We start from the raw sequence: 25943 nt of genomic DNA on the forward strand, positions 1-25943 counted from the left end.
TTCTTAGGGTGGGTGCCAAGATCTACTCTTCTGGAAGCCACCCAGAAGAAGTCTTGTAAGTCCCCTGGTTACTTTTTAATTAGCTGCCACCTACCAATCTGGAGTGTTCTCTGTTTATGTTCTCTCCCCCTGCCCTTTATTTATAAGTAAGTTTTTATGTCACCCCAGGAACTCCTGAGTTTATGAACCAACACAAGTGCTCTCTGCTCAACTTGCTACTATCTGATTTTATCAAAGAATACAAGTAGCCTGACAACAGGACGTGGGAGCTGGGACACCTAAGCCTGAGCCCTTCAGGATTTAGTACCCTATGAGGGGTCTCTTTGAAGACCTGTGAGTGTTCCAGTGCTGAGCTTTTGAAGGTTATACTATACATCATGGTGAACAGATTGAAACGTGGCTACATGCCACAATCAATATAAATAAAACCTGGGAGTGGTATTGATAAGAAAGCAGTAGTCACTCAAAGCACTCTTATGTACCCCTGTTAGCTTGTGTAGCTGCTTTATCTGTCTGTCCTTGTAGCGCAAATAATGGCAAGGCTGCTATTCTGCTACACTGACTTCCGTTCTTTCTCTCTTAGACAAGATTTTACTGATTTTATTCTGTGATCTATTCATCTATTTAGTGCTAACACCAAGGTCTGATGCTGTAAAGAGCAATATTGCATAGGAACCTGGAATGTCAGGTCCATGAATCAAGGCAAATTGGAAGTGGTCAAACAAGAGATGGCAAGAATGAATGTCGATATTCTAGGAATTAGCAAACTGAAATGGACTGGAATGGGTGAATTTAACTCAGATGACCATTATATCTACTATAGTGGGCAGGAATCCCTTAGGAGAAATGGAGTAGCCATCATGGTCGACAAAAAAGTCCAAAATGCAGTACTTGGATTCAATCTCAAAAATGACAGAATGATCTCTGTTCATTTCCAAGGCAAACCATTCAATATCACAGTAATCCAAGCCTATGCCCCAACCAGTAACGCTGAAGAAACTGAAGTTGAATGGTTCTATGAAGACCTACAAGACCTTTTAGAACTAACACCCCAAAAAGATGTCCTTTTCATTATAGGGGACTGGAATGCAAAAGTAGGAAGTCAAGAAACACCTGGAGTAACAGGCAAATTTGGCCTTGGAATACGGAATGAAGCAGGGCAAAGACTAATAGAGTTTTGTCAAGAAAATGCACTGGTCATAACAGACACCCTCTTCCAACAACACAAGAGAAGACTCTACACATGGACATCACCAGATGGTCAACACCGAAATCAGATTGATTATATTCTTTGCAGCCAAATATGGAGAAGCTCTATACAGTCAGCAAAAACAGGAGCTGACTGTGGCTCAGACCATGAACTCCTTATTGCCAAATTCAGACTTAAATTGAAGAAAGTAGGGAAAACCATTAGTCCATTTAGGTATGACCTAAATCAAATCCCTTATACAGTGGAAGTGAGAAATAGATTTAAGGGACTAGACCTGATACACAGAGTGCCTGATGAACTATGGAATGAGGTTCGTGACATTGTACAGGAGACAGGGATCAAGACCATCCCTGTGGAAAAGAAATGCCAAAAAGCAAAATGGTTGTCTGGGGAGGCCTTACAAATAGCTGTGAAAAGAAGAGAAGCGAAAAGCAAAGGAGAAAAGGAAAGATATAAACATCTGAATGCAGAGTTCCAAAGAATAGCAAGAAGAGATAAGAAAGTCTTCTTCAGCGATCAATGCAAAGAAATAGAGGAAAACAACAGAGTGGGAAAGACAAGGGATCTCTTCAAGAAAATCAGAGATACCAAAGGAACATTTCATGCAAAGATGGGCTCAATGAAGGACAGAAATGGTATGGACCTAACAGAAGCAGAAGATATTAAGAGGAGGTGGCAAGAATACACAGAAGAACTTACAAAAAAGATCTTCAAGACCCAGATAATCACGATAATGTGATCACTGACCTAGAGCCAGATATCCTGGAATGTGAAGTCAAGTGGGCCTTAGAAAGCATCACTATGAACAAAGCTAGTGGAGGTGATGGAATTCCAGTTGAGCTATTCCAAATCCTGAAAGATGATGCTGAGAAAGTGCTGCACTCAATATGCCAGCAAATTTGGAAAACTCAGCAGTGGCCACAGGACTGGAAAAGGTCAGTTTTCATTCCAATCCCAAAGAAAGGCAATGCCAAAGAATGCTCAAACTACCACACAATTGTACTCATCTCACACACTAGTAAAGTAATGCTTAAAATTCTCCAAGCCAGGCTTCAGCAATACGTGAACCGTGAACTTCCAGATGTTCAAGCTGGTTTTAGAAAAGGCAGAGGAACCAGAGATCAAATTACCAACATCCGCTGGATCATGGAGAAAGCAAGAGAGTTCCAGAAAAACATCTATTTCTGCTTTATTGACTATGCCAAAGCCTTTGACTGTGTGGATCACAGTAAACTGTGGAAAATACTTCAAGAGATGGAAATACCAGACCACCTGACCTGCCTTTTGAGAAATTTGTATGCAGGTCAGGAAGCAACAGTTAGAACTGGACATGGAACAACAGACTGGTTCCAAATAGGAAAAGGAGTACGTCAAGGCTGTATATTGTCACCCTGCTTATTTAACTTCTATGCAGAGTACATCATGAGAAACACTGGGCTGGAAGAAGCACAAGCTGGAATCAAGATTGCCAGGAGAAATATCAATAACCTCAGATATGCAGATGACACCACCTTTATTTATGGCAGAAAGTGAAGAGGAACTAAAAAGCCTCTTGATGAAAGTGAAAGTGGAGAGTGAAAAAGTTGGCTTAAAGCTCAACATTCAGAAAACGAAGAACATGGCATCTGGTCCCATCACTTCATGGGAAATAGATGGGCAAACAGTGGAAACAGTGTCAGACTTTATTTTTTGGGCTCCAAAATCACTGCAGATGGTAACTGCAGCCATGAAATTAAAAGACACTTACTCCTTGGAAGGAAAGTTATGACCAACCTAGATAGCATATTCAAAAGCAGAGACATTACTTTGCCAACAAAGGTCTGTCTAGTTAAGGCTATGGTTTTTCCTTGGTCATGTATGGATGTGAGAGTTGGACTGTGAAGAAGGCTGAGCGCTGAAGAACTAAGGCCTTTGAACTGTGGTGTTGGAGAAGACTCTTGAGAGTCCCTTGGACTGCAAGGAGATCCAACCAGTCCATTCTGAAGGAGATCAGCCCTGGGATTTCTTTGGAAGGAATGATGCTAAAGCTGAAACTTCAGTACTTTGGCCACCTCATGCGAAGAGTTGAGTCATTGGAAAAGACTCTGATGCTGGGAGGGATTGGGGGCTGGAGGAGAAGGGGACGATAGAGGATGAGATGGCTGGATGGCATCACTGACTTGATGGACGTGAGTCTGAGTGAACTCTGGGAGTTGGTGATGAACAGGGAGGCCTGGCATGCTGCGATTCACGGGGTCGCAAAGATTCGGACACTACTGAGCGACTGAACTGAACTGAACTGAACCACACTCTCAGGTTTACTGTAGGTCTAGGTCTATAATAAGCCTTGAGGTAAAGTTGTTTAAATATTCAAATTGGTCGTTTTTCAAAATGTGTTGGTTATTCTAAGTATCTTTGATTTACAAATAAATTTTGTAGCCAGCTTGTCAATTTCCACTGGAAAGATTTCTGGGTTTTGATAAGTAAGGCATTGAAATCTATTAAGGGAGAGTTACATAGATCAGTGTCTCCCAATCTTTTAAAATTATCATCCCTCCAAGAAGCCCATTCCTACAAAATTTTAATGCCTCAGACAGTAATGCTAGTTGGAAAGAACCCATCTGCCAGTGCAGGAGGCTTAAGAAATTTGGTTCAATCGGGAAGATCCCCTGGAGGAAGGCATTGCAATTTTTAATTTCATTGATTACTGTCCTTTATTATTTTAATGTATATACATAATTTGGGTTTTTTCCCTATTCTTTTCTCTTTTGTTAAGTTGAAATTCAAATTATTAATTTGAGAACTTTAAAAATTTTCTAGTAGGAACATTTAAGCACTCCTTTAGCTGCATTTCACAAAATTAATATGTTATATTTTGACTACATTAAAGTATATATTAATTTCCCTTGAGACTTTCTCTGATCAGTGACATCAGTGGGAGCAGAACCCATAAGAGTCAAATTTCTGATGGAGAGGAAACTGATTCTCCATTCTGTAGAGTTACAGTTTCATGAGACTAGAACCAACTCCAGCTCTCCCTGGATCCCCAGTTACACTAGCCAGCGTAACTGCAGATTTCAGATTTACCAACTCTATAATCACATAAGCCAATTTCTTAAATCTCTCTAAAGGTACACATCCTATTGCTTCTGTTCTGTAGAGAATCTAGACATATACAGATTTTGGTACTCCACATTCTGAGCATTAGGAATTCACTTTGTGCTCCTTGAGCCAGAGAGTCTCAGCAGGCTTCTCCTAGAGCTCTCTGTGACTGTGGTATGGTGTTACCCGTTCTTGCTTTTGTTTCTGATTGTGTTAAACTCAGGCTGAGATGTTGCTGATGGAAAAAATGGTAAACACTGCCAATTTGGTGGCAATTTGAATTCTAGTATTCTTCCCCAACCCACCTGCTAATATTTATTTTTCAGGATGCTCAAATAGCTTCTCTTTGCTTTCTGCTCAGGTTTTACAGCTGCCATTTCATGGAAGAGACAGAGCAAGCATGTTTATGTCATCATCAAGGGAACTAGAACCTGTATTTTGGAAATTTTATTGATACTTGGTGAAACAAAATGGTCAGGACTTCTTTCTTCCAGTTTTAGTTGTCCATACTGTTTTCAATTCTGTCAGTACGGGAAGGGATTGACTCTATCAGCACTTGCTGGTGGGTCTAGAAATAGCTGTGAGGTGGTGGAAGCAACCCAGATTAGTCAATAGTCTTGAGTTGGAATTTGGACATTACTGTTAAATACCAGTATAATTTTATTCTAGGCTGTTATTCTTTAATTTCAATTTTCTTTTCTGTTAAAATGAACATAGTCTTTAAAAAATGCAAAAGTAATTTTTTGAAATAAACAACTGTAGAAAACAACACATTGTTATTTGGGTAGCAGATTAATGAGAGCTAACATCTCTTGTGTGCTTATTGTATGTGACACGATTGTGACACTATTTAATGTGATTAGTATATATTAGAGGGCTTACCAAGTGGCTCAGTGGTAAAGAATCCATCTGCCAATATAAGAGACCAGATATGCAGGTGCAATCCATGAGTCAGGAAGATCCCCTGGAGGAGAAAATAGCAACCCACTCCAGTATTCTTGCCTGGAGAATCCCCATGGGCAGAGGAGCCTGGTGGGCTACAATTCATGGGGTTGAAAAGAGTAGGACAGGACAGAGACTGAGCACTAAGTATATTAACTTATTTGATATTCACAACAGCCACATGACAGAGGTACTAGTACTACCTTTTTCTTACAAACAATTGAACCACAAAATTGTTAATTAGCTTTCCTAAGGTCACATATGCTTTTGAACTGTGGTGTTGGAGAAGACTCTTGAGAGTCCCTTGGACTGCAAAGAGATTCAACCAGTCCATTCTGAAGGAGATCAGCCCTGGGATTTCTTTGGAAGGAATGATGCTAAAGCTGAAACTCCAGTACTTTGGCCACCTCATGCGAAGAGTTGACTCATTGGAAAAGACTCTGATGCTGGGAGGGATTTGGGGTAGGAGGAAAAGGGGTCGACAGAGGATGAGATGGCTGGATGGCATCACTGACTCGATGGACGTGAGTCTGAGTGAATTCCAGGAGTTGGTGATGGACAGGGAGGCCTGGCATGCTGTGATTCATGGGGTTGCAAAGAGTTGGACACAACTGAGCAACTGAACTGAACTGAACTGAAGGTCACATATTTAACAACTGTTGGGCCATTGTTTAAACTCAAGCAATCTGAATCTAAAAACTGTGCTGTTAACTGATGCATCCCTGATAGCTCAGTTGGTAAAAAATCCACCTGCAATGCAGGAGACCCTGGTTGGATTTCTGGGTTGGGAAGATCCCCTGAAGAAGGGAAAAGCTACCTACTCCAGTATTCTTGCCTGGAGAATCCCAGGGACAGAGGAGCCTGGTGGGCTGCAGTCTATGGGGTCGAACAGAGTCGGACAGGACTGATGCGACTTAGGAGCAACAGCAACAGTACAAAGAGTCGAACATGACTGAGCAACTTTCACTTGGACTTGGATGTATATGCTACACTGAAAATGAGCCTTATGGTTTATTGCTTTCATGAAATAGTTAAAAAGAAAGAGGGATTGAATCAGTCTGTTTGGAATATTTCACTAAATTATTTAATCACAAAGCAGAAAAGAATTTGAAAAAATGAAGTTTGAATTCCTTCTTCTAATATAAAGAAGTAACTAGAATAACTTTGAAGGCCCCTACAGTATTTATTTTCTCACCAAGACTCGAGATTATGGCGATTGCTAGCCTGTACTAAAGACATGTGCTCATCAAACCTTGTCCCAAGAAACAATCCATTCATTTCACATAGATCAAGCAGCAGCTGCTTACAGCCATCATTTTGCAGTTTCCAAGCAATTAAAACTTGTCTCCTTGGAAATTGGCTGTTGTCAAGCAAGGTCTTGTTCTACTACAGCCACTAGAGGGCTCATTAGAAAACTTCCAGATAATTGTATTATTAAAATATGAACGTTTACACCAAGTCAGTCAGTACCTAATTGTTTTAGTGCTTCAGAACTATTTTCCCTGAAGAGCAAGGTGATTTATCAGGGCACATGAGGTTGTCTCCAGAGTCCCCAGCTTTGTTAGGCAATCGCTGGCGCTTCTATCTCAATTTTGCCTCAACGTTTTAACAATCTCACAACTTAACTCCTGGAAGAGGCCTCTGGGGGCAGACTTCTTAACAAAGAACATTGAGATAAACTTTATTCAAAGTTTAAAGCTTTCCCCAAGGAAAAGGAGATAGGTAACTGAGCACAAAATACCAGTCAACGGTAGAGTCATTACTATAGAGAAAGTAAGACACTTTAGGAAACCTCCAGGGTGTTTTATTTTCTCTAAGAGCCACTAACTCCAGAATGAATGAGAACTAGACCTCTGTTAATATCAACTCTCTTTATAGTCATGCAACCATTCATTCATTTATTCACTCAGTTCATTCAATTAGTAATTCTGATATCCTGGATCATTGTTATAATAGCTTCCCATATCCAAAGTTCTAATTAAACCAAATTGAATAATAATTTAGGTAACATAATTGCAAAGAATGTGTCTCACCCTGTAGCATGGAAGCTTTTTACCACTTGATATTTCTATTTGCAGCATTTAAAATAAATTTGTCCAAGTTTATAATAAAAATCTCCTGCTTTTCTACAGTTTTACTGCTGTTTGTGTATCATGGTATAGATTTTTCCTATTTGAACACAATTTACTGTTAGGATTACAGTCTTTTTTATTTTTATTTTTTAAGATTGGCCTTTTGGCTGGGGATCTTAGGTCTGGGATGAGGGATCAAACCCACACCCTGTGCAGTGGAAGTGCAGAGTCTTAACCACTGGTCCGCCAGGGAAGTCCCATTACAATCTTTTGTTTGGTATTTATTACTAGATTGTCTATAAATTCTTTTTACCTAGCTTTGAAAGCTATATACATTTTATATCTATATATAAAATACTACATACAGATATTACAAACATATATATGTATAGATACATTTAATAAAATTGTGTATTTGGAGTATTTCATTAGGTAATTCCAACTCATGAAACATGTATTATCACAATTAAGAACCTACAAAAAGTGAGATTTTGAGCTAAGGAAGAATAACTTCAGATAAAAATAGGATAGTGATAATGGAAATTATCTCCTACTGCTATAGCATCTTTTTATTTTAATTCATCATTAAATTCCCTTGATACAGAATTTCTATGACTACATTTGAAATGGTTAAATTAACCACCGCTACTCCCTTCGCTCAAGTCCTCTGTTTTTTATGTGCATTAATAAATTAATAGCTAAGGAGATATATAGAGAGATATAAAACAAATCACTTTGCTGTACATTAGAAATTAGCACAATGTTGTAAATCAACTTTATTTCAATAAAATAATAAAACAAAATTTAAAAAGAAATTAATAACAGTGTTTATTTGAGGGAAATTGATGGATGTGGAAAAAGGATATATATCTCATTGTATATCTTTCCTTGGCCTTGGAAGAAAAGCTATGACCAACCTAGACTGCATATTAAAAAGCAGAGACATTACTTGGCTGGAAAGGTCCATCTAGTCAAAGCTATGGTTTTTCCAGTAGTCTTGTACAGATGTGAGAGTCACACCATAAAGAAAGCTGAGTGCCAAAGAATTGATGCTTTTGAACTGTGGTGTTGGGGAAGACTCTTCAGAGTTCCTTGGACTTCAAGGAGATCCAACCAGTCCATTCTAAAAGAAATCAGTCCTGAATATTCACTGGAAGGACTGATGCTGAAGCTGAAACTCCAATACTTTGGCTACCTGATGCGAAGAACTGACTCATTGGAAAAGACCTTGATGCTGGGAAAGATTGAAGGCAGGAGGAGAAGGGGATGACAGAGGATGAGATGGTTGGTTGGCATAACCGACTCAATGGACATGAGTCTGAACAAGCTCCGGGAGTTGCTGATGGACAAGGAGGCCTGGTGTGCTACGGTCCGTGGGGTCGCAAAGAGTTGGACATGAATGAGTGACTGAACTGAACTTATATCTTTCCTATATTTTATTTTCTAAAATAAATGACTAATGACTACTCAATGACTAAATGACTAAACTACAATGACTAAACTGCATCCATAATTAAATAAACGAATGCATGGCAGAGGTACATTATGCAAGGGTGTTTTCATGTTATTAATTGGCATAGGACATAAACTTTTATCCCATTCAAAGTGGCAGAGAGCACATTTTTAAATGGTGTTAATATCATCTAATTCAAATGGGAATTGTTTTTTAAATTTTAACCTGATTTAGTTTAAAAATTATAAGTCAAAGTCTTAAAATCTAACTGACCATTGTGTTTCCCCACTAGTCTGATGTGCATTTCAAGATACAAACAAATTTAGTATTAGTAGGGGCTTCCCAAGTGGGGCTAGTGGTGAAGAATCCTCCTGCCAATACAGAAGACATAAGAGACAGGTTCAATCCCTGGGATTGAGCCTCCTCATTAATCTCAGAACTCTTTGACTTCATTCATTTATTGTTTATTCAAAGTGACTGTTGATTACCAACTTAATATAAGGGATGTGATATCCGGTGGACATCAGAGAATAGAAATTTTTAAAAAGTCAAGTCTTAATTCTCCACCCTCAAATAATTAATCATGTAAAGATGAAAACAGATATTGATTTCAGATGTTTAGAATATAATGTGGTAAATGCAATAATTGACATGGAAAGATGTCACAAAGACACAGACGAGTCCTAGAAAGACATTTCAAAGGAGATGACTAAAGGATTTTAGGATCTCATCATGTTACAACCCACACATCTACCAACTATCCTACCTTCGTTTCAAGGCTTCATGCTTGATCTTGGAGTAAGCTCATATAATTACTATTCTCTCTTTCTCCCACTATTTTTCTTTTTCCAAAATTTTTATTAATGTATAATTTACATATAGTAACAATCACCCTTGACTATATATTTTTGTGATTTTAAACAAACATTTGTAGTCATGAAGTCATAGCCATATTCAAGCCACAGAATGATCCCCTGCACATGTGCTAAGTTGCTTCCGTCCTGTACAACTCTGAGACCCCATGGACTGTAGGTTTCTAGGCTCCTTTGTCCGTTGGATTCTCCAGGCAAGAATCTGAGGTGGGTTGCCATGCCTTCCTCTAGGGGATCTTCCTGACCCAGGAATCGAACCCTTGTCTCTTATGTCTCCTATATTGACAGGCAGGTTCTTTACTGCTAGCACCATCTGGGAAGCCTCTAGAAAAGTCCTATCACCCCCTAAAATTGACCCACACCCTTTTCTAGTAAACCCTCTCCCCCAAGCAGCCACTGTGACCATAGATCTGTTTCTGTGTTTATAGTTTCAGCTTTTCCAGAAAGTAATCATATAAACAATTGTAAAAGTGGAATCAAATAATGTGTAGTCTTTTACACTATTTCTTTTTCTTTTTTGGGGCTTAAAAAATAGCTTCAGTTTCAGACCATATTCTCTAGAACCAAAAGTCACATCTCTAAGAGTGAGAGTAGAAAACTTCTCCTTTTTTCTGTGACCTCTAGCTCCCCAGAGTATATATTCTCCTTCCTTATTTCCACCACACACCCCAAAGCAGCAGTCTCTTCCACTCATTTTGCTCAGAAAATCTGGAGAAAATGCCACAATAATGTACTCTGCTATCTTTGTAAAATAACGAACTCAGTCTTATTTTTCAGTGATTTGTCCTTTGTTCCCAATTTTTCCTATTTCCTTCTGGAATTGTTTCAAATTTTTCCATTTTTCATTAACTTATCTATACTCTCTTCATTATTGGTGGTGCCCTCACCTTCACCTGTTTTACAGAAGAAATGTAAGTCATTAGGCAGCATCATTTAATGGCACTTTTCATATTCTCGGTCGTCTTCTACAAATTGTCTCATGTCGGTATCACCAAATACAATTATTGTTAAGAAATATGATTCAACCATGACACTGTTGCTAATTGCAAGGAAATGATTACTGGCCATAAGCAGGAAGTTTTGGTGTAGTAATAGAAGTGAAAGCCTGATTGCAGGATGCAGCATGAATGGACACAGCCTATCATATAAAGACTTCATAAATGCAGTATGCAGTCTTTCCCATGACCTCTTTTCCATTTCTTCTCGTATAATGTTGGATGATTGACATCATCCTATCAACTTATTCTTACTTCTATATTTGGCTGTAATGTACTTGGAGAAAAAAATTGTTCAAACATATTTAGCTTGTCGTGTAGTAGCTTCCTTAAGCCACAGTGCATCTAGATCAGGATTTCTCAGTGGCAGCTGCATTGACATTTGGGGCTGGATAATTCTTTATGTCTGGAGTTTTGTACATTGTAGGATGTTTAGCAGCACCACTGGCCTCTACCCACTAAATGTTAGGAGCATCCTCCCAAGCAACTGTGACAACTAAAGATACCTCCAGACATTGCCAAAAGATACCTCCAGACATTGCCAAATGTTCTTACAGACAAAATCACCCTCTCTGCACATCACTGCCCTAGATGGTGCAAAGTTCTGTATTTCCCAGTTGTTCATGCAGTAACTGTTTTGCATTTTGGGTAAACAGTGGTAACAAAAAGGCCGTATCACCATCAAATGACTGATGAACCAACTCACTGGCTTCTTCCTCACTCTAGGCTCCTGTCTTTAGAAAATTTGAAATTGTAAACCCTTTTCCTGTCCCTTTTTAAAAAGATATGGGGCTGGTGCACTGAGATAAACCAGAGGGATGGTATGAGGAGGGAGGTGGGAGGGGGGTTCAGGATGGGGAACACATGTACACCCATGGCGGATTCATGTTGATGTATGGCAAAACCAATACAATATTGTAAAGTAATTAGCCTCCAATTAAAATAAATAAATTTAAATTAAAAAAATTTTTTTTAAGATATAAATCTTTTAAAAATTTCCTGTCATTTTTTTCCCTTTTTTCAGCTTCACTGTGAAGCTTGTAGATTCTCAGCTCTCTGACAGGGATTGAACCCAGGGCTGCAGCAGTGAACGCATGGAATCTTAACCACTAGGCCACCAGGGAACATCCTTTCTTGTCAGTTTTACAACCCAAGAATGTCTTTCTCAGGGATGAACGCCATCATTTTGAAATATAATTGTCAAGGAAGAAACATTTCTGATCTCCTAGTATCTCTGGGAGGGTAAGAGTCTAACCTTCACAGAAATCAATTACTGCTAGAGTTATTAGAAATTAATAAAGTGGCTAGGTTTAAGTTCATGATATAAGAATCAGTGTAGTATTCTTAACAGTTATAGTTCTCAAATTTCTTAGTAGCAACACACAGAACAAATCCTAACTGTATCTAGCTATACCATACAGGGTCTTGGAAGGTCTGATAATCAAGCTTGGAAGATATGAGCTCAGGACAATGACACTGTCCTAGAAGGGAGTACACTTCTGTCACTGCTGAACAGACTGCATTTCCTATTGTGGATGTGGGGAACAGGGTTACAGACTCTACTACTTCCACTCCCCAAAACTGAATGCCTGGACCACTAACTTCTTTAGAAATGGATGCCACATAGTTCCTGCTTCTCACATTTTTCTTTTCTTAGTTAAAACCTCAGGCTGAAATATCTAATCTCAGAACCAAGGTTCTATGTCTACATTCTAGCTGAAATAAATACCAAGAAAGTGAGTTTTTGTTTTCTGCCTTGGGAGATAGTGGTAGGAGTAGTGTGGGAATTCCTACAATTTATGGCATTGTTCAAAGGTGCTTGGTACCTGCAGTGAGTGTTCAACATGAATAGAAATTAAATCAGGTTTAAACCAGTCCATTCTGAAGGAGATCAGCCCTGGGATTTCTTTGGAAGGAATGATGCTAAAGCTGAAACTCCAGTACTTTGGCCACCTCATGCGAAGAGTTGACTCATTGGAAAAGACTCTGATGCTGGGAGGGATTGGGGGCAAGAGGAGAAGGGGACGACAGAGGATGAGATGGCTGGATGGCATCACTGACTTGATGGACATGAGTCTGAGTGAATTCCGGGAGTTGGTGATGGACAGGGAGGCCTGGCGTGCTGCGATTCATGGGGTCGCAAAGAGTCGGACATGACTGAACGACTGATCTGATCTGATCTGATAGTAACCACACAAATGTAAAATCATAGAAAAAGGCTATTGAGAAATGTGAGCTACTTTCATAAAGAGAATTAGCAAAATATTATTTAGTATAAAACATTTTAGTATTTTTTGGTTAAAAGAAACTATATAACAGAGTACATATCCCAAGTTAATTTGTAAATTTTGAATGACTGAATGCTCTCAAGAACAAATGCAATATTTACTGAACTGAATGAAGAGGTTCAAATTAAGAATACAAGGCAATAAAAATACTTTGTAAATCAAAGAATAGTCCTCTACCTAAATCACTACAGTAAAAAAAAATACAATATTACTTAACTAGCTTAAATACATAAACATAGATTAATAAAAATTTGAAAGCATAGAAATGGAAATAAAAATTGACATACTTTATAATTCAGTAGGCTCATTAAATAATAGGTCAATAAAAGAAATATTTCATAAATTAACATATTTAGTTGGTGTGTAGCATAAAAAATATAATTTATACATTATTACAGATGGATTGAAGAGTCTAATAACTAACAAAAAAGATTTAATTATTAGTCACTTAAGACTATCCCTGGTAACTTAGACTGATTAAGCTTTGTTGCTACAACCTTTAGAAACTCATATCAAATTATATGAGATTGCATAGTAAAGAAAATTAAAATAATAAAGTTAAAGAGGGACTGAGAAAATGGTTTTCGCTGTTATAAAACACAGACTTCTAAGATTTATAAAACTTTTTACATAATGGATAAAGAATAAAAATATTTAAAATTAAAATGAATAATATGAGAGCAAAATAAAAATTGTAATATATTTAATTTCTTCATCTATCACATTCAAAATAATTAAAGTTAAAATATTGCAGCTATAAAGATGAAAAATCTCCACACTACCCAATGTGTGTATATTTTATACACTTTTATGTTCCAGGCACCTGTTATGATTTCAGCCACCTAATAGAATCTCTCTGCATGTTTGTTGTATGAATTCATAAATCACGGGAGACGTGTAGAACTGACATGGCCACACATTCCTAATAGCCACATAAAATGATTTAACATTTTTAGAAAACAATACAGTCACATACTCAAAGCAGCTTAACATTTCACATGCTTTGTCTCAACAATCCTAGTCCATGGAATTATGAAGAGTAGAAATTCAATTTCTAGCATGAATGAATAATTGGAAAAAATATATATGTATAAAATAGGTGAATGGTTAAATGTATTATGATATGAATTCCATTGAATTCTGTGTATTCAAGAAAATTATATTAGTGAAACTACTTAAATATGCATAATAATTGTATATATTTGTATCAGCATGTAAACTTGGCATTTAAAAGACAAAAATTTAAATGGACATTTGGAATTAAACAGTTGGTCACTGTTTATTAATATTATTGCTGTAATTTTGCCTATGCTGTTTTTCCAAAAGTGCTGTTGGTATGACCTGATACGTGTTTGTGTCTGCATGTCTATATGTATTGGGAGGAAAAGGAAAGTAGTGGACCTACACTAAAATATTATATATAATTGTTTATTTTCTCTTAATTTGAAAGAATAACAAAAAGTCTTATTTCAGTGTCTAAAAAAGTGAAGATGTCAAATGAAGCATTTTCATTAGGATTGTGGTTATAGTATTTGGTTTATCAATGGGGAAAAAAGTGTTGTTTTTCCTCAACATTACTATATACATGTTACATGAATGCTCAGTTGCTCAGTCATGTCTGATTCTTTGGTAGTCTTTACCATTTATATATAATGGATTCCAGTTATTAAATATGCTCCTGTGTGTAATATTGGACAGCCATCAACCACAGGACAAAAATGTTTTTTTCCTGGTGAATTCACCACGCAACAGTAACTTTCTTAAAGCTCCCTTCATGTCTTCGTTCCTCAAGCTGTAGATCATAGGGTTCAGTATTGGGGGCACTACTGTATAAAAGATAGATATGATAATGTCAGAAGCAGTTGGAGAATCTGAAGTTGGTTTTAGGAACTCAAAAATGCCTGTGGAAAGAAAAAATGACACAACAAAGAGGTGGGGCAGGCAGGTAGAGAAGGCCTTGGAGCGGCCCTTGGCAGAGGGTATTCTTAGAACTGTGGAAAAGATGTGCGCATAGGAAAGAACAATGGAGACGAAGCAGATGAACGCCAGCATCGTCATGAAAGCAGCCACTCCAATCATGCCTAGGTAATCACTGGAGCAGGAGAGCTTCAGCAACTGGGGGATATCACAGAAGAACTGGTGGATTATTTTGGCCTTACAGAATGTGATGGAGAAGGTGGCAGCTGTATGCAAGATTCCAGAGATGCCACCACTCAGCCATACAGCTATCATAGCCCGCTTACAGGCTCTGGGATCCATAATGTCTTCGTAGTGCAGCGGGAGGCAAATGGCGGCATAGCGATCATAAGACATCACTGTGAGAATGGCCACCTCAACCCAGGCCAAAGCTGTGAAGAAGAAAACCTGAAGCATGCACTGACCGTGGGCAATATAGCCATTGCCTGTCAGTGAATTGTCAATGGACTGGGGGACCGTGACAGAAATGAAGGAGAGGTCCAGGAGCGAAAGGTGTTTCAAAAAGTAATACATCGGGGTTTGGAGATGTTGGTCTAGAGTTGTGATGGCGATAATCAGGAGGTTTTCTGCTAAGGTTAATAAGTATATTAACAAGAAAAGCAATGCATGTAAGATCTGCAGCTCACGGTTGTTGGAAAACACCATGAGGAGGAATCCGCTCATTGTGGTTACATTTGCCATAACCATTTTGAAGGTACAAATTGTATTGGCAGCTGGAAGATAAAAAGGATGGAGGAAATGCAGTAGAGAGATGTTAAAATATTCATTTATTCATCAATGCTTCTTTCAACAATTAATTTTTGAGTACCTGTCATTCATCAGCTGTGCCCTAGATGATGGGGACTCAAAGGTCTTCACAAGATACACAAGATGTATACGTATATCTTGTGTTCAGGGAGCTTACAGAAAACAAAAGTAAACCTGAGTGCAGATGTGATCAGAGTCACTGGTCCTATCACAGAAAAATGGTTGCATTTCCGCCACTAAAAACACTATTCCATTTCCACAAAGTGAAACTTGTTGTTTTGCTTTAAGTCAAGAATAGAAATTAAGTGATCAGTTCTTAATTAGGGGTTTCACAAAATTGGATAGATTATATTGCTCTATTTTAGTATTCTGAAGGGCCCTTTAGAGGAATTGTGGTTGGATGGGATGATATCTAAGGTTCTTCCCTGGCAAACCATTCTAATAAACAGAAAGTTCCTATAATTGTGAGGCCAACAACCAAATTATGCAGTGTTACTGCCTTTCTAGCTAACATTTTATTTAATAATCACATCTTGAAATCAAGAACAAAAAAACTTTTACAAAGGAATTACTTACATTTCACTATCAGATTTAGTGTTAATCTGTCTAGGGCTTCTTCTGGTACCTAACAGTTTTCTCTTTGAAATTTCATTTCATTTCATTTCTCTTCACATTGTCTTCAGCTAAATTTATTAAGTATGTATTGACTATTTACTACATGCAAAGTGAAAGTAAAGTCACTCATTCATGTCCGACTCTTGGCGACCCCATGGACCGTAGCCTACCGGGCTCCTCAGTCCACAGAATTTTCCAGGCAAGAGTACTGGAGTGGGTTGCCATTTTCTTCTCCAGGGGATCTTCCCAACCCAGGAATCGAACCTGGGTCTCCTGCACTGCAGGCAGACGCTTTACCGTCTGAGTCACCAGAGAAGCCCACTACATGCAAAAGGTATTTGCAAAGAAGAGGAAGAAAGAGTGATTGCTCTGAGGTGGCTTTTAATGTGGAAGGAAAACTTTCAAAAACCCAATATACAACTTCAGAAAGACACTCTAAAAAGGTATAAAGTGATCTACAATTCACAAAAGAAATAAATCAAGTTTTAGGCCATTGTATAGTGTTTTGGGCTTTGCAGGGTGGAGATAAACAAAAGTTCTTCATTCATTAAAATACAGCTCAGCATATGAGAACTGACCAGTCACTTAGTCATGAACCTTTCATAGTCCTTAATTTTTTTCTCTGCCTGTGAGTTCTAGGCAGCAGCTGGGGGGAAAAAAAATAAAACAAAAAACTGCTGAATGAAGCAATATCTTTGAGTTTTATTCTGAACCATGTGCAAGATTGAGGGCAGGAGGAAAAGAGGCGTCAGAGGAGACATAAGGGAGACAGAATAAATCTGAACTATGAGCAGGAAAGTTTGACATTAGAGAAGAGAAAAAGAAAGTAAATGAGAGAGGCTACTGAACTAACAAAAGCCTCTCAGACTGATGAGAAATGGGGGTGGGGTGCTGATCTAAGTAAGATTCTCTTAGATATGACTAGCGAATGAATGACAGATATGAAATCTCACCAGAAATTTCTGTGTGTGTGTGTGTGTGTGTCATTAATTCAGGTTTTGGAAATCAACCTCCTCTATGAAGAATGAACTCAACATCTGCCCCGCCCCTTCTACCAGCAGGGGTCAATAGTATTAGATTTACAATTTTATATTACATTAAATTTAAATTTTTAAACTTTTGCTTTGGCTGCCAAATTAAAAGTCTTTCTCTTTCTCTATGGGTGTGAATTGCAAAGTTACTATAGAATATCACCCTCTTACTCCATTTTTATTAAAGTCTCTCACAGCTAATAGAAAACAGAAAGAATTAAAGAGTAAAGGCTACGCTTTCAACAGTTTCTCCCTTTCTGCCTTGGAGAGGCAGTTGCTGCCTGTTTTTTTGTTTCTCTTTTCCTTGAACTGATAAAATAATAAATGACATCATTATCCATACTTAATTTTGATATTGGTACATTAAGTATTTTAGTCTGACAAATTTCCACCAGTGATTATCAACTGTCTGAAAAATTTTGAGCATTCATTTTCATGAGACAGACACCATGCTAGAGTTTGTCATAAAATATGCCTCAAGTTTTATTTTTTTATCTTCTATGGCCTAAGCGTTTTAATCTCTATTTTTAAAAGAAAAAAATAAGATTCAGAATACTTAAGTGACAGAATTGAATCTAAGCACCAAACCTTTTCCTTTGCAATTCATACCACTGTCTTACATCTAAAATCTCTGAGTATTTATGGAAGACACGCAGAAACATTGGGGAAAAAAGACAAAATTACACTGAACATTTATCTATTCAAGGCTTTTTCTTTCATGGTGATATCAGAGACTATGATATCACTATAGTACAGTTACTCTACTGTTATAGTACAATATAAGTACTATATATGTTATAGTGTAATTATTTACTGAATGTTTATATAAACATATAAAATATGAACCTTTCTTAATTTATTGACTTTTCTTAAATTGCTAATTTTGTAATATATTCATGTGAATTAAATCTATGACCTTTATTAACAGCTCATTTTCCTTGTTAGAATGAATAGTCTTGCTTTTTCAAATTCAATTTGAAGAATATAACGTTCTGTCAATTTCCATAAAACATTTTTCTCTTTCCTCATTCAAGATTGTAAAACTTACCACAGCCACTATTGGTGTGTTGGTAGTTATGAAAGCTGATCACAAAATTCTGACCTTTCTCATCTATAATGACATCTTTTAAAACAGGTTGTTTCCCTTGAGAACCCAAGGTTTCTGTTGCTTTTGGGATTTTTATCCCCCCATCTTTTGTAATGGAAGCCTGAACTGAATGATGAGACTATTTCATTTTCTCTCCTTCTCTGTCACCTGGGACTCGAAACTTTTCACACAGAGGGGGAGTGACTTGGTAAACTGTGGGGATTTTGTTCCTAGTTCAGCGGTTTGCAAACTTTAGCAGAGGTATGGATCTCCTGGAGAGCTTGATAAAACAGGTACCTAAACCTTACATTTAGTAATTCTGATTCAGAAGGTTTCATGTTACCTCCATACATTTGAATGCCTAACAAACTGCCTGATGCTGCTGCTGATGGACTGAATGCCACATTTAGAGAGCTGCTGTAATAGTTAAATTATGCATTCCAGAAAGGCAAACAAGATTTTAAACATTAAAAGAAATTTTTAATGTCACGTGTCCTGGGAAACTAGAAATCATTGTTTATAGAAATTGAGGCCTATGCATTGCATCTCAGATTTAGAACAGCTATTTTGGGCAACCATTGTGGTCTCTAATAAATATAAAACTATCTACTAAAAGATCCTAAAACAAATTTAGCAACAGTACCTGAAAATCTCATAAAAAGGCTCAGTCCATTAAATTTATTATTTATAAATAATATATAATTTATAAATAATAAATTTATTATTTAAATATATGCAACTACTTTATAAGTATACTTAAAAATGAATGTAAGTCCATGATGCTGTTTTGTAATTTCTGAATTCTCTTACCATCTTTTATATATTTTATTAATATTTTTCAGTAATAATCATATGACTATAAATTTATTCAATTTATATTACAAAGGCTTCTTCTGAAGCTGTAAGGACATAGATTTACTGTTTTAAAGGCTACAACAGCATTCTGCTGAAGGCTATCTCATTAGTGTATAATAGTAGAATATGCTTATTTTTACAGATGATACAAAAACACGTATACTCACGTAGGGTCGCAAAGAGTTGGACACAACTGAAATGACTTAGCATGCACACACATGGAGAAACAAATCATTTGCAATGAGTAGAGGCAAATAAGTGAGCTTGGAATCAGACAAATATTACTTTGAATCACATATTTGCTATTCTTTGAGAAGTCTCAAGAAATTAATCTCCTCTAAATTTAGTGTCCTAATTGACAGAATGGGGCATAGGTAGAACAGTTGCTTGATAAAATTAAAAGGAAAATGTATGTAATATACCTGACATTTATTAGAGACTGAATAAATAGGTATGGGGAAAGCTATTATAATACATAAAAGGAAGGGAAAATTAATATGGGTACTTAATGCACAAAAGAAACCTGGAGGTCTGTTGGAAATCACATAATACACCATAGATACACTATCTCATGAACGCAATCAGCTTATTTGGCAGCAGTCTGGAATCTATTTGTTAACAATGTTGTGATAGTTTCAGGTGAACAATGAAGGGACTCAGCTATACACATGTATCTCTAAAAGCCAGCTTTAAATTATGCTCACCAAGTCCCAAACGAATTGCCTTTTCTCTTTTATTTCAGAAAAAATGCTGTAAGATGCCTAAAAATAAAAATTGAACTTGTGGAAAGAAGACCAATATCCCTAGAACCATAGCATCTTAAATTCTGAAGAATTATGTTTTGAGAAGACTATAAAGAACGGAAAAGTTAGAAGGGAGTTCTGGAAAGAAATCAGATTTATTCCTCCTACAGTCTGAAACATAGTAACAGTACCTTTTATTTGTATGGTACTTTAGAGTTTAAAAATGGCTTTTAAATGCATCTTTCTCTGAGTGAATTCTTCTTTTGACAGTATCTTCCTCAGAGCCGCTTTCATGGCTTCATTCCGTAAACTATAGATAACTGGATTGAGCGTTGGAGGTATCACAGTATAGAAGATGGAGAACATGAGATCCATAGCTGACTGGGAATCAGAAGGAGGTCTTAGAAACTCAAAGCCTGCAGCTGAGAGGAAGAAGGTGACTACAAATAGGTGGGGTAGGCAGGTAGAGAAGACTTTGGTTCTTCCCTCAGCTGATGGAATTCTCAGCACTGCAGAGAAGATGCGAATGTAGGAAAGCACAATAGAGATCAAACAAATAAATGCTGTTGAGGTTGTGAATGCAGCCACTGCAATCTCATTAATGAATTCATAAGAACAGGCTAATTTCAGCATCTGAGGAACATCACAGAAGAATTGGTGAATGACTTTCTCCCCACAGAGCGGTATGGAGAAGTTAACAGCTGCGTGCATGAGCCCAGAGAGGCCCCCAGCAACCCACGCAGCTATCACTGCATGCCTACAGGCACAGGGGTCCATAATGGTCTCATATTGCAGTGGTTGACAGATGGCTACATACCGGTCATAAGACATCACTGTGAGGATGGCCACTTCTGACGAGGCCAGAGCTATGAAGAAGAAAACTTGAAGAATGCACTGATCAAGAGAAATGTAACCATTATTCATGAGTGAATTTGCGATGGCCTGGGGGACTGTGACAGAGATGAAACACAGGTCCAGAAAAGAGAGGTGCTTCAAGAAGTAATACATGGGGGAATGGAGGCGATGGTCCAAGGTAGTTATGGTGATAATGAGGAGGTTGCCTGTCAAGGCCAGCAGGTATGTCATCAAAAACAACAGTGCGTGTAAAATCTGAAGCTTACGGTCAGCAGAAAACCCCACGAGGAGGAATCCACTCACTGAGGTCAGGTTGGCCATGTCACTCTGAAGATAGCAAGGATGACTCTGTTTAGGAAGCCAAAGAACAGCAGGAAAGAATGTATGATATTGATACAGTTATTAGTCAAGTAACTAAGTGTACTCAGCAAAGAGCTACTAAAATCAAGACAAATTTATCTTCATGGGAATGTGGTAATATTTAATTCAGAAAAATCTTTAGCCTTTTTTTCAAAAATTGAACTTCTAAATGTGATCAACAGCTTCACATAGGTTGAAAAAAGTTATGAGAACTTTCTGGAGAGATAATAAGCAGATAAGATGAATGTGCAGATGAAAGATAAATTTTCCTATTTTTTGAAACAGATAACAGTGACAGGGAGATGACTGGGAGAAGAAATGAGTTCTGATGGGAGAATCCCAGTCAGAGGTGTGCCAACCATAAAGTTAGATATGAGGATTTGGAACTCAGAAGACTATGGCAGTGCTTGAAACACCCCCAATTCAGTAAGAGTGCTCTTACAAGAATACTTTTGAGTTAAAAAAAAGAATGGAAATGAGGTCTGAGGATAGATTTTTAGATGCCATCAAATTTAAATAGATGTAGAGAAGAGGACTGAGTCAGACTGAGAAAGAATATTTACAGAAGAACACCTGTAAGGAGTGACATCATAGAGCCAATGGAAGACAGATGTTTAAAAAAAAAATGTACAGTGTGTGCTAAGTTGCTTCAGTTGTGTCTGACTCTTTGTGACCCTGTGGACTGCAGTTCACCAGGTTCCTCTGTCTAAGGGATTCTGCAGGCAAGCATACTGGAGTGGGTTGCCATGTCCTTCTCCAGGGTGCCGGGGTCCTGCCCCGGCTGATCCAGGGTATTCGAAGCGGGGACGGCGTCGGCGACCTATTTATTTAAGTATTTTATCAAAGATATAAAGAGTAATAGGATGAGGATAGCTCAGTAGGAAAATTCAGTGGAGAAAAGAGGCTGAGTAGCTTGGTTTACGCGGGAGACCAATAAAACTTCAAGACAAGAAGTTTGCACCACTTACGTAGGCCGCAGGCGTCCTTCCGTTCTCCCGAAGGAGAGGAGACACTGAGGCCTCCCCGGTCGGATCTTAGAAGCCCAGGCATAATTAGTAAGCATGGTGGGTTCCGCGCTCCAGATGGAGACTCAACCAGAGTGAGAGAGAGAGCGACATGGGGAGACCAGTATTTCGAGAAACTGATCCCAATTCTTTATTTTCCATGGTCTACTTTTATACACTGAGATGTTATGCAAAAGTCACGCGGGGTCAGCAGTCCTGACTTTTATCAAAGTCAGGTGCTTCATACAAATGTATACAGAGGTCTTAGGGGTGTTACATCATCTTCTGGCCAGGGGGGCCTGCTGACAATTTACGACCCTCTCCTTGTGACAGCGGTCAATCAGGACACTTATTTCTCCAGGGCTGATTATTCTCAAAACAGACGCCACCCAAGTAAAGTTACACTCCTATAGGGTGAGGGTGTAGTGGGTTTTAGTTAAGGAAAGAATTTACTTAGCCTAAGGTCTAACGTGATTAATATCAAAGGTTAATTCTATATATTCATTAATGTGTGTAAGGGCAGGGGATATGGAGACTTAGCAACAAACATTGGCTCAACAAATGAAAAACCCTTCGCCAACACAATTTCTAATTAGCCCATTATACTTATACTAATAGTTTTCTAACTTTTCTAAGGAACCTGTTTTTAGAAGGTTTAAAGCATCTTGTGCCTCTCACGGTTGGGAGGCTGTGAGCGATCACATGTGGCCGGACAAGCCTGTCAGGCAGGCCAGAGAACCTTCAGAGGAGTTTATAGGTTAAAACACTCTTATCACGCCCAGGAATTATTATTGACTGGAGCTCTAGGTTAACTCCTTCTCCGAAAGAGGTGGTGGGGGACAGCCCCCCGTAAAGTCAGAGGTGTAGGTAAGAGCACAAAGTAGTAAAGTAGGCAGGCTCTGGTTATGGGGGTAGACGCTCGGGGATTTCCAGGGGGACTCCTGAGGCTCGATCCCGCCTTTGCGTATGTCGAGCCTCCTTCCTCATGACCTTTGCCATGGGCGGAGTACCTCACTCTGGCCCCCAACACCAGGGGATCTTCCCAAACCAGGGATCAAACCCGCATCTCCTGCACCTCCTGCATTGCAGGCAGATTTTTTTTTTTTACCACTGAGCCACCAGAGAAGCCCCCATGTACAGTAGATTCATTAATGTAAGAAAGGAAATTTAAAATAACAATAAAAGTATAAAATTTACCATTGTGAGGGTCATTTGTGGATTTGCTAGAAGCATTTGGGAGGACTAATGGGTACAAAAGCATGAAAAACATGGTTTAAAAAACAAACAAAATAGGTTGATTTAGCACAAAATGCAAAGTCTTTGGGCAGAGGAGGGGGGAGATTAAAAACTTTCATAGATAATAGTTGAAAAATGTTCCATTATTGGCCTGTCAGAAATCCTAAAGCTGCATTGTAAAACAAATGATGTAAATTAGTTTTGAAAAGTGGTAAGGGACTGTGAAAAAAACTCAGACTTAATGCTCCCTAACCACATAATTTTCTTCTTTTTTATTTAGTAATACGCTGCTACATATTTGGAGGTTCTGGTGTTTGTAGGTCACTGAACAGACATTGAAATCTGATTTATATTGTATAACTGTAACATAGAAAGAAAAGTATTTATATATTTTCCGTAAGAATATTTCATTGAGTTGTGTATAATTTAAATAAGGTTTGTCCCTAAATGGTTTTGCTCACCTTGATTTTTTTTTCGTGGTTTCCTTGTTTTTGTATAATGTGTACAGCTTATGTCAAGGGCATTAAAAGCCTCCTGAAGCATAATCTTATCAAAGGGATACATTCTTAATAAAATGTACTTAAAAATTCTTAAAAAAAAAAATGAAATGTGAAAGGAAATATAGAAATTTTGGAGCACAGCTATAAAATGTTTCATAAAATATAGAGAAGTTTCACTCACCAGAGCTGATCTTCGTCAGTAGGAACCAATCTCTTTTAATCCTAAAAGTGGACATCTTTATTCTAGAATTGAGCTGGCGGCTTGATCTTTGTAATTTTCATGTAGGGAAAGGACTGAGATGTTTTCATATAAGATTAAACAGTGAGCATAGACCCAGAGACATTTTAACTTCCCACTGAGCCCTTGATACCCATGAGCCTATGGACAGCCCATGAAATCAGTGCTGCCCTGGCACTAGGGAACAAACTTTTCAGTGTGGTTGATGTTTCAGGTAAACACTGTGAGTTCAAGCATGGGACTTCATGGACCTGTCCCTCAAGGATTGCTTCAGTGAAAAGTAGTTAATTATCATCTCGGTTGAACTGAATCTTAGATTCTGCTACAACATATACAGTTTATTTTCTACAGTATAAGTTCAGACTTAAGTTTCTCTAGTAAGAAAGATCAATTTTAACTTTATTGGTCACCCATGAAGTCACGCATGTTTGTATGGATCTCATTTAAAAAGAGAATGTTTAGTAATTGTTACATAAATGCATACAAAATTACAGAATCAAAAGTAATTAGAGTTAAAAGACAACTTCTTTGTCATTGAGTCTAGGCTTCATTCAAATACTATATCTTTTCTAAAATAACTGAACCTGATAATCCACTCACCATTTTAACAATAGGCTACCACAGATGGGTAATACATCCAAAATTGAACGTATTCTGTTTTCAAATCCTATGATAATGGGAAAAGCATTTAAAAAAAATTGTGGTACGAACATTGAACATGAGATCTACCTTTTAAACAATAAGATAAAAATTTTTAAATGTTTACTCTTGCATCTACTCCTAAATGTAAAAAAAAAAAAAGGCAAAATAATGCTATTTGCAGAAACATGATGGACCTAGAGATTTTTATACTAAGTGAAGTAACTCAGAGAAAGAAAAATATCATATGATATCACTCATATATAGAATTTCATTTTAAAAAGATAATAAATGCACATATCTATGAAACAGAAACATACTTACAGATACCGAAAGCAAATTTGTGGTTACCAAAGGGGAAATGTTGCAGGGAGGGTTAAATCAGAATTCTATACTGTTCTTTAGTATTTCCTTGTTTCTACTTTGTGTGGGTTCATTTTGTTTCTCTTTTTTAGTTTTTTATTTAAGGTAAAAGTTTAGATTATTGATTCGAGATTTTTATTCTTTTTTTAAATGAACATTTAATAATAAGTATTACGCTTTAAGCACTGCATCCCACAAATTTTGATATGTGGCGTTTTTATTTTCCCTTACTTCCAAATACTATCTAATTTCCTTTGATTTTCTCTTTGATCCATGGATTACTTAGAGGACTATTACTTAAATTTCAAAGGCTTGGATATCCTCCTGTTATCTTTCTGTTGCTGATTTCTCGTATAATTTATTATGGTCTGAGAACATGTCACAGACAAATGAGTGAGGAATTTAAGACCTGAAATCTCATTCACCTTTTACTTTCAAGGATTTGCTGACTTAAAACCTAGTGCTGTGTGATTGAGGAGAAAGACCTAACTATCCCCACTCTATTTTTCCTTCTGAATACCAAGGATTAAAATACTAGAACTCGTTTAACAGGTTTCTTTTTTCTTCTGCTACTCCTTAATCTAGAAAATTAAAGTAACTCTTAAGATTGATTCATGTAGAATTATTGCCATAAGCGAGTGGTCCTAAGGCTATGGTCCAATGTAGTTATTAACTGAAAAATTTCCCCAGAATTTACTTTATGAAAAATCAAAGTATTTGTGGTAAAAAGAGTCATAAAGTTTCAGTTGGATACCTTTGTATTAGTAGTGCCATCTTTCT

At 37.6% G+C, this 25943-nt stretch overlaps 2 protein-coding genes across 2 annotated transcripts; both read right to left on the bottom strand.

Annotated features, from left to right (window-relative positions):
* Positions 1–14614: 14614 nt before the first annotated feature.
* On the bottom strand, positions 14615–15629 carry OR14J12 (olfactory receptor family 14 subfamily J member 12). The gene has a single exon (XM_002697391.7). The coding sequence runs from the start codon at positions 15575–15577 to the stop codon at positions 14615–14617; it is 963 nt and encodes a 320-aa protein (XP_002697437.2). The 5' UTR covers positions 15578–15629.
* A 4549-nt stretch (positions 15630–20178) lies between these two features.
* Positions 20179–21144, bottom strand: OR14J1 (olfactory receptor family 14 subfamily J member 1). The gene has a single exon (NM_001389861.1). The coding sequence runs from the start codon at positions 21142–21144 to the stop codon at positions 20179–20181; it is 966 nt and encodes a 321-aa protein (NP_001376790.1).
* Positions 21145–25943: the final 4799 nt, after the last annotated feature.

The sequence above is a fragment of the Bos taurus genome, chromosome 23 (assembly GCF_002263795.3).
Source record: "Bos taurus isolate L1 Dominette 01449 registration number 42190680 breed Hereford chromosome 23, ARS-UCD2.0, whole genome shotgun sequence".
Classification (NCBI taxonomy): Eukaryota; Metazoa; Chordata; class Mammalia; order Artiodactyla; family Bovidae; genus Bos; species Bos taurus.